Source organism: Malus domestica, chromosome 02 (assembly GCF_042453785.1).
Source record: "Malus domestica chromosome 02, GDT2T_hap1".
Taxonomy (NCBI): Eukaryota; Viridiplantae; Streptophyta; class Magnoliopsida; order Rosales; family Rosaceae; genus Malus; species Malus domestica.
Window position 1 is genome coordinate 5,207,803 of NC_091662.1, and position 16,364 is coordinate 5,224,166.

Below are 16,364 nucleotides of genomic sequence, written 5' to 3' on the forward strand. Positions count from 1 at the left end.
CCACATGAAACAGATAGCTTGTAGCTTAAATTAGGGCATAGATATAGCCTAATTTACAAGGCTTTTTGCATGAGATATTACGGTCTTTATTTTGCAGAACTGCTTTCCTAAGGTATTTTGAGGACCCTTTCATATGAGTCTTCAGATTAATCGCATAGTAAATTAAGCTATCAACTTAAATAATCAATGTTATAACGAAACACAATAGTTTTGCAAAGTAATTAAATTTGAAAAAAAATCTTGCTCGAAACCTTCCATCTTCTTCCACTAACGTCTCTCTCCTCCACATCCCCATCATTTCTCTGTATCTCCCTCGATCGTCACTCTCCTTCTCTCTTCTGAGTTTTTTTTTCCTTTTCTAGTATGAAAAAGAGAGATGGACCTGCTCCATCTGAAATTTCACATTAAAAAAGGGGTCACGCGTTCAAGAAAAAAAGGGGATCTCAATTTTTGAAACCACACAATCTCAATCTTTTTGGTGCTTTGAATTAATTGGGTTTGAATATTATTGATACAATATTGAATTGTGAAAGTTATTAGGCTTGTACACAATTAGATTTGTTGGGTTTAGATATTCGATGAGAAGATTAGGTTTTACAAAATAAAGGGATTCAACACGAGGGAAACCCACTACAAGAAAACATGCTATAGGACACCCTACTTTGCGCACTGATGGGAGTCTCTGGGTTTTATAACTTGCCATTCACCGAAGTTAGTTATTGGTGGGCTTCACAATTGGAACACGAACAAACGGTGTGGATTACACATATTTAATTTACAATTTAGATATTTGTATTCTTAAACTCATTTCGGTGCCGACTTGGGATATATGAATTGGAGGCTGTGCCATTGCACGCCATTTCTGTACAAATATTTTCTTTTAGTGTTAGATTTTCATATATATTTTAGATTTGTTATTTATAATTTACACACCGAAGAGTCCAAAGCTTGTATTTTCCTTTTCTAGGTTGAACTTTTTCTTTTCTAATTCGATGGGAGTTTGGAAATTAAAACCCTTCATTTACGAGGAGGGTCAAATGATGTGGATAATTGAGTGGGAGGAATTCCCACTTTTAAACATCAATTAGGGCATAAAGTATATTGTGTTTGTACCATACTTTAAGTCTCCGTATTTAGACCTTGTATAAATACTCAGGGGACTCAAATGTAATTATGTAATAAATAAAGGGATAAATATGTAATAAGTGAGGAGCCCTTAGTTTATAAAATGGACTCCTCACCCTCACAATCCTCAAGCCTCACTCTCTCCATCAGAGGCCAAGATTGAGGGCAAGGCTTAGGCCATAGGAAGAGAGCACATAGAAAATAGGCTAGAGAGCACACTGCCTCTAGCCTTCTTGTATATTCACCATTCAGAGTGAAACAATATCAACATCAGTGTGGACGTAACCCAAACATTGGGGTGAACCATGATACATCTTGTGTTCTTTACTTTCTTGCAGATTCACGGTCGGATTTACGTTGTTCCGAGACCCCTCCGATTTTGTGCATCAACGTAATGATATATTGAAAATTTGAAAATCAAAGTTTTGAGAGATAAGCGGCAAAATGGTGCTTATCTTGTCAACTACATATCTAAATATCTCCTTAACTTGAAGCCTGTGAACCAAAATAAAAAAGGGATCTCATTAGCAAAAAGAAAAGAAGTTGCTCTGCCAAAACAGAAGTTTCAGAATTGAGGACTACCAAGGTATTTGTTCTAATCCCTAAACTATCAAATGAAAATTGATTGTCAAACTAATTGATGCAGAGGTTCATTTAACACATTTGTCTTATGTCCACAGGAAGGACATTCAAGAACCAGAGAGTAGTTAACTTTGAAATTGTGAGACATGATAGAGCCTCCGAAGAGAGGAAAGGCAAATGAATATGTGCTAACACAGCTGAGGAAAGAGCAGACAATTCAGTGGTTGCATGAAGTGGAGACCATGCAAGATGGGAAATGCAGAAGAATTTTGGAAATGCTGATGGAGCTAGGCATGGCAGAACCAAATGGAGTTTGATGTCTAGCCAGCAAAAATATTAAATTGAACTAAGGATTGCTGCAAATGGTCCAGCAAGTGGAGATGTTGAAGCTGAGGTTGATAATGGTTGAGAGGAACGATGAAATTGATAGTATAATAATCTATTGATCATAAAACGTTTAATTATAAATACACCAAATGGAAATCTTATAGTTGGATTGGTGTGCATACGAGTATGATAGACACTGATGTTAGTGAGAAATGTAGGCACTGATAAGAGGGAGAATGAGTTTTAATTTGATAAATAACTACAAAATATAGAAAAGTTATTACTATTCATATACACACCAATCCAATAAGGGTTGCTTTTGTCACATGTACTCCTATTTACTATTCATAGGACATGTACTCCTATTTAGTGGTTGCATGGTGGCAATTGAGGTTTGCCACCAATGTTAGTGTTCAATCTTAGTAACAGACATCAATGACAAAAGTGTCATCTGGCCAAAATTCTAGTAGTGACCTTCTTTTCTCGTTTTATTATTTTCTGTTTTATCAATTAGTATTTTATTTTTGTATGACAAAATTATTTAAATTAACAGCTTAATCTACCATAAAATTAATCAGAAAACTCATATAAAACAAAAGACTTAACAACTCTTCAAAATGAAGAACTTAGGAGAGTAGCTCCCTTTTATTTTGTGTGCTTGATTTGCACACTTATATATGTTTGTTGCTTTATTTCTCCAATTGGCATGTCATGTCTCCTCTCTGGAGGTACTCAACTTCTATCTTCAAATGGGCCTGTGCCACCATCTAGGGTTTTGTAGCACTGTTCAGTGTCTCACCTCTCACCCTCCCAAACCCATCATTTTCTAACCCTTTGCGGTCATGAGGGTCCAATCTTAGACGTTGGTGGCCATAAAAGTAAAAACATTTAATAAACAATATTGTAAATATATTGAATCACTTCCAAAACATGCAAACATAGCCAGTTATGTTCACAGCTATGATATTTAGGAGAAGTGGCAAATGCATGGTATTATTAGGATTAAGATTTACAAGGCATGTATTTACTATTATTGTAGCATTTCATGTCAATAAAATAAACACATGTATACGTTTTTATTTACATTTCATTATGTTATTACACATAACATTACGTGACGGTGTATCTGTGCTTTATAAGTTGTTCTCGACTTTAAAGATGCTAGTTTTTTGGGAAGGGGATTTCCTACTAGGCACCAAAGTATGAAATGCATGGGGATTTTAGACTGGAGAAAAAAAAAGATAGAACCATATCAGAGCCAAGTTTCGATCCTGGAATCTATGGGCCCACCACACTTCCGCTGCACCACTCTGATTATCTTATTTATTTTATTAATATGTGTGACACATCAATTATAAATTTGTTCTGACTTGTTACAAATGTTTGGGCCGAAAAACGAGTCCTACGTTTTGCTTCTCATTGAACTCAACGAGAAGAAGCCCAATCACAATCCTACCACTGAAGCAACTGGACCTGTTACCTGCAAAATGGTTGGGCTTTCTGGGCTTAGTTTATATAACATGAAATTTCATTTACAGAAATTATCTCATGTGAATTCTAATGGTGCGTATCAATTGAGGGTATGAATGGCCGGTCGACCACATAAAAATATTGTATTTCTATTTCTATTTTTCTCTTGAAATATCTTCGCCATCGACATGGAAAGTGCAGAAGTGTCAAATTTTGACTGGCCAAATTCAGCTTGTAAAACACATGAGTTTCTTTGAACCCATTCTGTTTTATATGGTCAGTGGATTTCACTCTTCATAAGTACATTGCTCTCTGACTCTAGCCATACCCATCATTCACCATCATGGTTCCAAATGGGAAAGAGGATATAATGTTTATAAGCCAAAATAGGGTACCTTGACAACTCAAATGTTACTGCAAACTTTCGTGCATTCGTTGTTCTCCTTCAAAACAATGTATTATGAACCCGAGCGGAACATCAAGCCTCAACTTCAAAATAGTCAAAACATGCTTTTCTTGAACGTACACCTATCAAGCTGCTCCATAATCCAATCGGCTAGTTGTTCTACATGAAAGTACATCCATGCATTATTTACCGCATTATGCAGTAAAACGTGGTAAGTGTAGCATTGTCGATGTTTTTGGCCAACATTTAGCATTGTTCATTAGTTTGTTTAGTTTGCTATTCTCAATTAGTGTCATTTCTCTTGGAAGAAGGTTATGATTTATGAAATCCATAACTAACCACAGTACAATAACAGACTGCATAATATTGAATGGTAAACCTACTTTGGGATTCAAATTGAAAGTGGAATCTACATACATACATATTCTGACAGTTTCGTTCTCTTAGACTCCATGATTTAAGAAAAATGTGATCTCCTACTGTTCGGTCGATCTTAATTCAATGGTAGATGGTCATTTAATTTTTGTTATACTACTTTCTCCTTCACCGTTGCATTAAGATCGAATGATGAGCGACCACAATTTTCTTAGAACATTCAGTCTAAAAGAAAGGGACTCTATATTCTGATATGCAATTATATTTATGCAGAAGATTGGGTTGAGGAAGTGCAGAACCATTAATTCTGAGCTGCAATCATAATTCGTAACTGTTGTTTTCATTTTTCAGCATGAATTGCATAGCGCTATCTACTAGCTAGGCATCAACAACTTATTATAACTTGTGACAAATAAAAAAGGGACATAAATCTACTTCGGATCTTACTGTTCGGAGTCTAATGACTAGGTAATTTGGACCACTCAAATTAAATTTGACGATCCCTATTAACTCATTTTGCTTGTCCACCTCAAACAAAGCAACCGCTCCAAATTTCATTTCACACAAACAAATGGCTCAAATTTCGTGATTCTTGAACTCCAGACACTAGGGTGAGAAAATCTGAATTCATTAAAAATAAACTTTGTAGCTGCACAAGAATGTAATTTAAATACAATAGAGCAACAAAGGGAAGGAATCTATCACCCTTTTTTGTGATGTAAGAAAAAGTGTATAAAATTTAAATTTTCCATGTAAATTCAAACAAAAATGTCATCCTTTTGGTTCCCCACTTCCCCTCGTGGTGCAGTTACGTGCTGATCAAGTCAATCTCTTCATCCTGCCATTTCCATGATGAGACCCTAGAATCCATGAATTGAAAGTTGAAGGTTCAAGCACCATCGTAGACAAAATGATGAGGCTCAGCAAACCCAATTTTATCAAACCTATGGCCTATAATTTTGTGTAGCATTTCTGAAATATACCAATTTCTTTACCTCACTTTGGATTTTGCTTTGTCATCGTACATATACGTGGCTCCTACCAAACATTTCCAGCTAGAAATCGATGCCATCTCAAATCAGCCACAGTTTACCATTTAACGCCTTATGGTGTCCAAAATCTTACTAGCGGAGAAACGTACATGCAATTGCGATAGAAATGTGTTAGGATTCTGAGCCAATCACTGTAAAATAACTTGCATTTGCCCCTTGGGATGAAGAGATATTCTCTTATTACAAATTCAGCACGTGACAAATGTTTATTGCATAAGTGTTTAACGTTTTGAACACGTGATAAATGTAACATCCCACATCGTCCAGGAGAGTGATCCTTAAATGTATATTATCATCCCTACCTAGCACGAGGCCTTTTGGGAGCTCACTGGCTTCGGGTTCCGTCAGAACTCCGAAGTTAAGCGAGAAGGAGGCTTGAGCACTTCCATGATGAGTGATCCACTGAGAAGTTACTCGTGAGTTCTCAAAAATAAAACCGTGAGAGAATGGTAAGCCCAAAGCGGATAATATCATGCTACGGTGGTGGAGCGGGCCCGGGATGTGGTGGACCTGGGCCGGGATGTGACAAATGGTATCAGAGCCAATCTCTGGGCGGAAGTGTGCCGACGAGGACGTCGAGCCCCTAAGGGGGGTGGATTGTAACATCCCACATCGCTCAGGGAAGTGATCCTTAAATGTATATTCTCATCCTTACCTAGCACGAGGCCTTTTGGGAGCTCACTGGCTTCGGGTTCCGTAGGAACTCCGAAGTCAAGCGAGAATGAGGCTTGAGCACTCCTAGGATGGGTGACCCACTAGGAAGTTGCTCGTGAGTTCCCAAAAACAAAACCGTGAGGGAATGATAAGCCCAAAACGGACAATATCGTGCTACGGTGGTGGAGCGGACTCGGGATGTGGTGGACCCGGGCCGAGATGTGACAATAAACATCTATTGGATGAATGACGCCACAAAACTATGTTTTGGTTGCATAAAAGAATCTTTCATTAGGATGCCACAGTGCGTCATGGAACAATAATTTGATGACATATGTTTTCATTTTTCCACATAACTTCTATTATTGGTATGAGACTTTGTTAACGAATGCATATAATTTCTCACATAACTATTCATGACTAGCATGAGATGCCGTCACACTGCCATTTGAGTTGCACGTATGTTGTTTTCGTAACGGGGGTTCCCTACTATACTTAGATCATCTCCAACCTTTGGCCTAAAATTTAAAATTTTTAGCCCAAAAAATTTAGGTTTTAACCCATAAACAGATTTTCTGCTCCAACCCTTCTAGCCTAAATTTTAGTCCCAGATTATTAAAAAATGAATTTAGGCTAATTTTTTTAAATTAACTTTAAAAACAAAAATTAGGTAGACTATTCTAAAATAATTTTATGAACATTTTAACCTAAAAATATTTAAATTCCGATAAACATTGAAAAATCACTAAACACATGAAACTCATGAAACACTATAGAAGAATATGAAACACATGATAGAGATGTATAAACACAAGATACATGAGCAAACACATGGTTTTGGAAGATGGTAGAAAGAAAAATTCAAAGAATTGTAGGAGAAAAGTGAGTTTTATGTGGATGTTTCAACAAATATATAGGTATTTATAGAGTTTTGAGATGAATTTTGAGTTAAATAATTTTATAATTATTTTAACCTTTGAATTTAAATTTGGGCCTTTAGATCTATTTTTTTTTTACTGTTAGATTTAATTATATTCGATCTTACTCGTTGGATTCAATAAATTTATAAATATAAAACAAAAATATTAACTACATTAAATGTAGACTATTGGATAACCAACAGTCCATTTGAATATGAGCCGTTGATTAACCAAAAGAGCCGTTGGGCTCAATTTTATTGGCAGACAAGTGGGAGACATACCCATGTGGGTGGGGGCTCCACCACTAATCTTGGCCTAAATCTTGCTCTTTTTTCGGTTTTAGGTTTTAGGTCCAAATTAGAACTTGGGTTGGAATGAATTGGGGGGAGAATAAAAGGGGAATTATAGGTTTTAGGCCATGGGTTGGAGTTAGCCTTAGACCTTCTCTAACCTTGGGTTAAAACTCAAATTTTCACTTCTATTCCCCCCCCCCCCAAAAAAAAAGCTAAAATGTGCCTAAAACCTAAAACTCAAATAGAAGCCAAATTTAGCCCAAGATTAGTGCGGGTAGCTCACCATGTATGTATATTTTATTTAGTTTTATATTTATAAATACATTGAATCTAACGGTTAAGATCTAATTTGATGAAATTCAACAGTAAAAAAAAATAATTTAACGGTCCAAATTTAAATTTAACGGCTAAAGTAATTAAAAAAAAAATCTTTCATTTGTTTCATATTTTTTCATAGTATTTAACGAGTTTCATGGTGTCGGTTAGTGATTTTTCAATATTTGTTAGTATCTAAATATTTTTAGGTTAGAATGTTCATAAAATTAAATTATGATAGTCTACATAATTTTTTAATTTAAAAAAGTTACTTTAAGAAAAAAAAATAGTCTAAATTTATTCTTTAATAATCTTGGGTTAAAATTTTAGACCAAGAGGGTTGGAGCAGAAGACTGTTTCTGAGTTAAAACCTAAATTTTATGGACTAAAAATTTTAGATTTTACGCCAAGGGTTAGAGATGGTATTAGAGATCTCTATTTTAGCATATATTGACACCCAAAGGCTATTATTATTAGGTTTACCAATTTGTCTAATTATTGGTAATTCATTTGGTAGTGGACAAACTCTTTTTTAATCACTTTCATCTTAAAAACGCTATCACAAGTCATTTGTAAATAATAAATATTCATACTCAATACATGTTCGTGTTCTAAAAAGTCGCATTTGTAAGATAATTGTATCTCATGCATGAACATATATATGTATAAAGTTAAAGTATGAAATGACTCAACCCTGCATGGTACATTAACTATGATCTTTAATCTGTGCATGGTCAGAAGAGAAGTTGCAGAGAAAAGGGTAAAAACAGATCGACAGAAGAATTCAATGAATGCACGAATAATTGAAAGAAACAGTGTAAAAAGAATTCTGGATTCTCTGCAATGCAACCGGCCGAATCATCTTTTTGATCCATCATACAGAGTTAAAAAAGGGTGGCAGGCAGCACAATCCCTTGCCTATTCTAAAGAGAAATCATTCCCGAATTTCACTGTCTAGAGCTTAAGGATTAACAAATTCGAACCACTTAAGTTAAATCATGTGATTCTTACTAACTTATTTCACTGGGCCACTTTATACAAAATAAGTGCCTGAATCTTTTTTTTTCTCTCTTGAACGGTCAGAATTTATTAGTCCCCACACTCCAAATAGGAGATTCGAAGAAGATGTCAACATTATACTAAACAACATTGGCCCAGAGAAACAAGAAGAAAGAAGAACAAAATCCACATGATCAAACAACCCCATTAATTTTCAAATGACCATGCATTCGTTGACGATCAGAATTAAAAAAAGAAAACAAAGAAATGAAATGATTTGCTTCACTTGTAAATGTTACTAGAACTTTGAATGAAGATAGAATATTTATACGAGAGAAAACGGTCATGCAATATGATATTTGTTGAAAATGTATTTAATAATATGTTTAGGAGTTTTGTTTGACATTGATATCCGTATATTCATTGCTGATTAGAGAATTAAGAACCTAGAACCATGATGATTTGCTTCACTTGTATATATTACTAGGAAAGTAAAAGAACGAAAAATTTATGTGCATAACAAAGAGTAGTCATGCAGTCGATATTATTGAAAGTGCATTGATACAATATCTAGACATTCAGCTTTCAAAATTGATATCACTATTAATAACGACGTACATTTTATAGGTAGACTAATTGAAATTTGTTTTTGACACTGATACCATTATATAACTGATTACGTTCGTTTCATAGACGGACTAATTAAATGAAAGGTACAAAATGAGTTTATTTAAAACAGAAAAATAAAGGATGCATATGTTTTTACAGAGGAGAATGTGTTGTTTATAGTTAGGGCATCACGAGAGTGTCAGAACATGAATACATTGAGGTATCTTTTCTTTTTTAGGACACGTCGCTCCAGAAAGTTGAGAGAGAAGAAACACAGACTTATTCCGCAGAGAAAGAATAAGAGGTGTTTTTCGGACGGATCGACGTGTTCAATTTTTAATCCAAATACATGGAATTGGGTTGGATTGGAACATAATTTAAAAAGAAAAACAAGATTTTTGAAATAAAAAAGTAACTTTGAAAATTTTAAAACATAATTTGAAAATTCATATATTTTACACGTGTTTTGCATATTCTTGTTTTTTTTATTGCATCCAATTGATTACATGTCATTTATTTGGTGTTATACTTGTATAATTAGCCGTTTTAATATAGGGATGTGATATCAACACACTTCTTTTTTCTTCTCACATACCCTTTATTAATATTTGTCATTTGATATTCTTCAATTTATTTGATCTGACGACTGGGATTGAGGAGAGTGTGTGAGAAGTAAAAAAAGGTTTGTGGACAACACACCCCTTAATATATAGAAGTATGTTTAATATAAAAAATAATGAACAAATATATTTAAAACTAAGATTAAATGTCAAAATGGTACTTATTAGATCTAATAAGTACATTAGATCTAATAGAATTATTTTGTTGTATACAGCCTGTACGTTCATCAGTAAATATTTCTAGATCCCAATACACCCACTGCCAAATAGCTACCAAAAAGCACAAGCCCGAAAACACAAAATGTGCCTCGGCCACACCTTCGTAACTCCAAATATTTGTTATAGCCACATAGCCAATTTAGTCCCCATGTTTTCGATTTGGCTTATTTGGTCCTTGCGTTTGTCTATGTCAGGCACTTAAGGACATTTCATTCTATCCTTTAAAAAAAATCATAAGAAAAATTATATGAGATATAATTACCCTTTCTCTTTACACAAACATGAAAATCAATGAGAAATAACACTTATAAGAGACAAAACTTGCAATTTGAAAAATGATTAAGGTTAGAAAAGAGTTGAGGTAATGTTAGGGAGGAGGTAGGGGAGTTGAGAGATGAGATTTTTTTTTAAGTATTTTAAATCAAATAAATTTTTTTATACATAAGTTATAATAATTTATAATATTTTACATAAATTAGATGGAAATGCCCTTAATTAACTAACTAACAGAGATAAACACAAGAACCAAGTTGGCCAAATTGAAAACATAGGAACTAAATTGACCCAATGACTAAAACACAAGGACCATTTTAACATCTAAGCCTTTAAACTAACACTAAAATACAAAAATTAATAACAAAAATGCATAATTTGAGTACATAATTATTAGAAATCGAAATATTTTCATCTTCACTTGTAAGTGAAAGGTCTTAGGGTCAACTCTCGTCAAACGCCAAAAGCAAATTTAAACCACATTATTGCTAGCCCATTGTGAGGCTAAGCCCACCCCCTCCCACTTAGTGTAGATAATATCGTTTGTTAAAAAAAACACTAAAATACAAAAATTTATAATAAAAATACATAATTTGAGTACATAATTATTAGAAATCGAAATATTCCAAAAATATTTTATCAGAATAAATTCAAATTCGGATTAAATTTTTTAATCGGAACCATTTCAACTTCACCCCTAGAATAAGAATTTCTTCTTCCTTTTCTTTTGTTTTTTAAAAGAAAAATAAGACAAACTTTTTCCCAGAATTCGAGTTGTTCATTGGAGCAGTGAAAATCCCTTTCCCTTTCCCACTAATGTTTTCAGCACAATTCTCATGTCAACATTATAAAATATCATGCAAAATGCATAAATTGGCGGAGAGTCCCCTTAGCATTTCTCTCCTTTTTTTTTTTGGGAGTTTAACCGAAACACTCCCAATACTGTTCACTTTTCACTTTTAACGAAAAATCACATTTTTACCTTTTCCTAATACTATTCATTACACATTTATTTATTATTTTTCATTAAAACTATTTTTTTTTTTACTTTTTTTTTGTCACTTTTCTTGTGGGAATATGATTCTACCAAGGTGAGAGACTTCCTCTGTTTTATTATTATTATTATTTTAGTCTTTATTTTTTTGGATTATCTGCCGGATGTAACTCCCTCAATTCATATTTTTGAACTTGGGATTTGTGGTGCAAAACTCCTCCTCTGTCTTTATTTGGTTCAAATAATTTAAAAAACAAAAAATAATTTTGAACTTGAGATTTAGAATTAACTACATTTTACAATCTTTAAATTTAAAGTGATTTTTAAAAAGTAACGAAGTTTTAATTTTCTCATATTCTACTTTAAGGTTTTAAAATTTTACTAGTTCAAACATTCTATTTATTTGAATGTTTAACTTTTCCAGCAAGTTCTCTTGTTTGTTGCAATGTAGTAGAAAAAATGTAGCTTACAAGCTAACACATATAAGAATCTCACTCTCACCATGCGTCAATTTAATGAGGATTAAAGAATCAATTAGACTGATGGCATAAGTTAACATAATTTCAATACTTTATGACACGAAATTTTAATAAAATGTGGATAAATATGTCGTGTAAAATTAGTGATTTATAATAAATTAGAGGAGAAAATCAATAAAAATATAAGTCCAAGGGACAAAACCGACAGCGGAGTAAAAGTTGGGAGGGAAATCCTTGAGAGTTGAGAACATGAGATACCCAAAAAGAAGTGGAAAGAGGAGAGAAAATTCCCCTGTTTTTTCAAAACATTTTTTTACGTATTTCCAAAGATTTTATTCTTTTAACAACTCTGTTTCACGACTTTCTGCAACAAGGAAACAAAGTAGCTACCATTTTCTCTCTGAAACTTCAACTGGGTTTTAATTCCTTTTCACATTCAGTTTCTTCAAACCATTCTCTCTCTCTCTCTCTCTCTCTCTCTCTCTCTCTCTCTGTCTGTCTAGAGTGAGAAAATGGGCAGAGCAACTAGGTGGCTCAAAGGCTTGTTTGGAATAAAGACCAAAGACAAACACCAAAAACCAATTTCTGCTTCCGGCGACTTCAAAGCCAAGAAAGGCTCGAGCTTTGGGAGGGAGGATGCAGCCGCAACCCTGCTCTGCCACAGCCCCGCCACCATCCCGCCCAACATTTCGCCGTCCGAGGTGGCTTGGCTGAGATCCTACTACACAGAAACAGAGAAGGAGCAGAACAAGCAGGCAATTGCCGTGGCGGCTGCCACGTCTGCTGCTGCCGACTTTGCGGTTGCAGCGGCAAACGCGGCCGTGGCGGTTGTCCGCCTCACGAGTCATGGTAGAGGCACCATGTTCGGCGGCGCGAGAGAGAGATGGGCCGCTGTCAAAGTTCAAACTTGTTTCAGAGGCTATTTGGTAAGTGGGGTTTTACTCATTTGTTGCTCAAAGTTTCCAACATTTTTTAAAAAAGCACTTATTTCGGCTTTTGAATTGTGAAAAACGCAGGCTAGAAAAGCTCTAAGAGCTCTGAAAGGACTGGTGAAGTTGCAGGCATTAGTGAGAGGCTACTTAGTGAGGAAGCAGGCGACTGCAACTCTCCACAGTATGCAAGCTCTAATCCGAGCTCAAGCAACTGTTCGTTCTCATAAAAATCGGGGGCTGATCAGCATTGAATCCAGCAACAGATTTGAAATCCGTGCACGAAAATCCATGGTAATAATTACAATCGAGTCCAAACTTTCCGGTGCATTGGAGATGCCCGAAAGACTTACGTTTGAAACTGGGAAGCGTTTTCCGCACAACCCATTACTACCCTGCCCACCTGTTTATTTTTGGCTTTCGAATTGAATAAATCGAAGAACATAAATAAACAGGAGTCCGCAGAAGGAGAAAGTGGTAGTTCGAAATAATAGATTTTTCTGTTTTTTATTGGCAATTAAATAATTTAAATCTGTGGGAAATAATTGAACGTTGCAGGAGAGATTTGGTGACAGCAGGAGTGAGCATACAGCTCCATCCCACAGCAAAAGGCTCTCTGCTTCTAATTCGGGTGACAATAATTTCAACGACATTGATGAAAGTCCCAAGATTGTTGAGGTTGATACAGGCAGCAGGCCGAAATCCAGGTCCCGGAGAACAAACACTGGCTCTGCATCCGTATTCTCCGACGACACGACATATCAGCGAGCATTGTCTTCTCCAATCCCGTATCCGGGTACTCCTGCCCGGCTGTCAATCCCCGACAGCCGGAACTACCAAGATTACGACTGGGCGCTTTCCGTGGAGGAATGCAGGATGATCTCCACGGCACAAAGTACGCCACGGTTCGTGAATTCCTGTGGCGGAGGGGCTACTAGCAATGCCGCCTGCACGCCTTCGAAGAGCGTTTGTAACGAAAATTATTTTAGAGGGTATTCGCCGAATTACATGGCGAGCACTCAGTCGTTCAAGGCGAAGTTGCGGTCTCATTCCGCTCCGAAACAGAGGCCGGAGCCGGGGGCAAAAAAGCGGCTTTCGCTGAACGAAATGTTGGCGTCGAGGAATAGTTTGAGTGGGGTTAGGATGCAGAGTTCCTGCTCGCAAGTGCAGGACGCCATTGTTTTCAAGAATGCTGTGATGGGGAAGCTTGAGAGGTCCTCTGGATTTTGGTAGTTGCAGGCATGTAATGATCGGAAACAGGGGATGTAATACTAGAATATGCGTTTGTAGATTAAAAAAAGGTTAACTGTTATTAATGATATATTATAGCAGGGTTTGATCTGATTTTGATGTTTGGTTATGATGAATCATGATGGTTTGATGATTAATATTAATTAATGATATGAATCAAAGGCTTGAAATTGTGTACTATGATTGAAATTGTAATTTTGAGTCCCTCATGTCAAAGGCTTGAAATTGTGCACCATGATTGAAATTGTAATTTTGAGTACCTCATGTCAAAGGCCAAGTCTTGAAAGATACTTAGTAATGTTTTCAATATATATTTTCGATTTATAGAATATTTTCAAGCCCGTATTCAACAAGGCATATACTAATTTTGATTCCTGACGCTGGTGAATCACACGATGGTGATCATGAAAGGTTGAAATGTGAGTCTTCTTTTTCCCCAAAAAAGTAGATTGTCGTGGCAAAACCACCCGCGAATCCCCTTTAAATATATATATATGCCCTTTAAGGGAAGGGGTTCTCTTTTTTTTTTTTTAAATGGGAACACCCTCTTGACCATTAGATTTGGCTTTAATGAAATTCTGTGGTTGAGATTAAATCACAAGCTACAGAATCTCAACCACAGAATTTCATAAAAATCAAATCTAACGGTCAAGAAGGTATCCCTATTTTAAAATGGGGATCCCTCCCCTTAAAAGGTTCCTATATATATATATAGATGAGAAAGTGGCGATGATGGTGGTGGTTTGATGGCGGAGGTGGTTGTAGTTGTTGGATGACTCAAGTTTTTGTATTTTCTGAAAATGGTGAAAATGATAATTTAACGTATTTGACGTTTTCATAATTATAACGTTATGTTTGATCTGATTTCATTTCCAAGAACATTTTTTATGTTTTAAAGAAAAGTGCAAATGATGGCATAAAGATGTGATAAAAATAACATTTTTAAAAAGTAAAAGAGGCTCTAAAAGCGTCACTAAACGAGACCTTGCAATAAATTCTTCCATGTTACAATATGTTGGCTGGAGAAGTTAGTCATTTCCAATTACGGTGCTCTGCAAAGATTTTGAAGACGCGTTTTATCAATTTCGGATGACAGAGCTCGATACTCTTCACATCACACGTACGATTCAAAATAATCATTTTGTATTGTTTTGTCATGTGAATCACATTGCAAAGTGCAAGTAAATGTTTGATATATATGTCTTTGATATGGATTCTCTAAACGAAAGAAAAAATGTTGAAGCTTTTTCAAACTAGTACAATTATTGACAACAAAAATGGAAAAAGTTTGAACCATGAAGCAATATGTGTCCCTTGTGATTTTCCTAAGTATGAGAATTGATTTTGGTTTGCTTGATCGTCAAACTCTCTTGAAAAATATGACCCACTTATTTTTAAATTTGTGCTTCCCTATTCAATTACGGGATGACTTTATGGAATGAGTTCACTGTTATTGTGGCATTGTAGTTTAATAATACAATCTCATGTGTAAGTTTCTTTCTTTATGAAATTGCATTATCAGATTGGGACGTTGCTTGAAGCCGTTTCATTGTTTTCAAATTACAAAGCTAAAAGAGAAAGTAAACCAATTACCACATTTCTTGGTTGCTAAAAAGTCTCTAATGTGAAGATAAGTACCAAGACTTCTGCAATTGTGAGTTACATGCTTCCATTTTAGCCAATATTTGAAAAGTCTATTCTACTGTCCTTGTTTCTTCTCCCCTGTCCTTATCAATTATTCATTAAAAAGGATAAATAGTCTCACGTAATTTTCTAGTTTCTTCACCAGCTCAAACTTTTCTGAAAAAGAAGAATTATTAATAAAAATTAATGTATGTAGTTTGTTAAGTAACATGCAAGTTATTTATCAAAGTGTCAAAGGATGATCTTGCTCCTTGTAGTTTTACCAAAGTAGCAATTTAACCTATGTAAATTTACTAAAGTTGTTGTCATTCAAGGAAATTTTCAACAGAATTAGCACGTGAAATGTGTATATTTGATTTTTTTTTTCACAACACACAAATTATTCGCAAACTAATTATTGTCAAAGAAATTGACAAAACCAAGTCATTGGTATTTCTTGTTTGAAAACATGATATTCTAAACAACACAAATGAAGATTCAAACTTGAGTACAAGGTAGGCGTAAAGAAGATTAAAGTTCCATTAGACTAATTGACACTTGTGTCCTGATAAGTACATACAAAAGTTTGATAAACTTCTATTATGAGAGATGTCTTCACATCCTCACAAAGCGGACACACTATGCAATCTAAACCAGTGTCCTAAACATAGCAAGAGTTAATAAACTATGAAGTTTAAATCGCGACAATTAAAGTTAATTAGGTGAACTAAACCCTAAATTGAATCTCCATGATATGTCATTCGCTCAAACTACATATATAGACTTAAAAATCATAATATTTGCCTTTTATTTTTTCCAGTTTCCGAGGGGGATAATAAGCCAATGAGG

General features: G+C 35.1%; 1 protein-coding gene across 2 annotated transcripts; it reads left to right on the top strand.

Moving 5' to 3' along the window:
• Nucleotides 1-11,888: 11,888 nt before the first annotated feature.
• LOC103449814 (protein IQ-domain 26-like) lies at nt 11,889-13,985 on the top strand. 2 transcript variants are annotated; one of them, XM_029087757.2, is made up of 4 exons: nt 11,960-12,473; nt 12,531-12,638; nt 12,729-12,935; nt 13,200-13,985. In XM_029087757.2, exons 1-4 carry the CDS (start codon nt 12,225-12,227, stop codon nt 13,872-13,874), a joined length of 1,239 nt encoding a protein of 412 aa, XP_028943590.1. In that variant the 5' UTR covers nt 11,960-12,224; the 3' UTR covers nt 13,875-13,985. The 2 variants fall into 2 exon arrangements, with proteins under 2 accessions (XP_028943588.1, XP_028943590.1); XM_029087755.2 differs by having other exon boundaries at nt 11,889-12,638.
• The last annotated feature ends 2,379 nt before the right edge of the window (nt 13,986-16,364 follow it).

Excerpts from the sequence above, each read along its gene's own strand:
- LOC103449814 (XM_029087755.2), top strand. The coding sequence starts at position 12,225 with ATGGGCAGAGCAACTAGGTGGCTCAAAGGCTTGTTTGGAATAAAGACC. Across the intron at positions 12,639-12,728 it reads CTTGTTTCAGAGGCTATTTG|GCTAGAAAAGCTCTAAGAGC; the intron begins GTAAGTGGGGTT and ends TGAAAAACGCAG. Across the intron at positions 12,936-13,199 it reads TCCGTGCACGAAAATCCATG|GAGAGATTTGGTGACAGCAG; the intron begins GTAATAATTACA and ends TGAACGTTGCAG.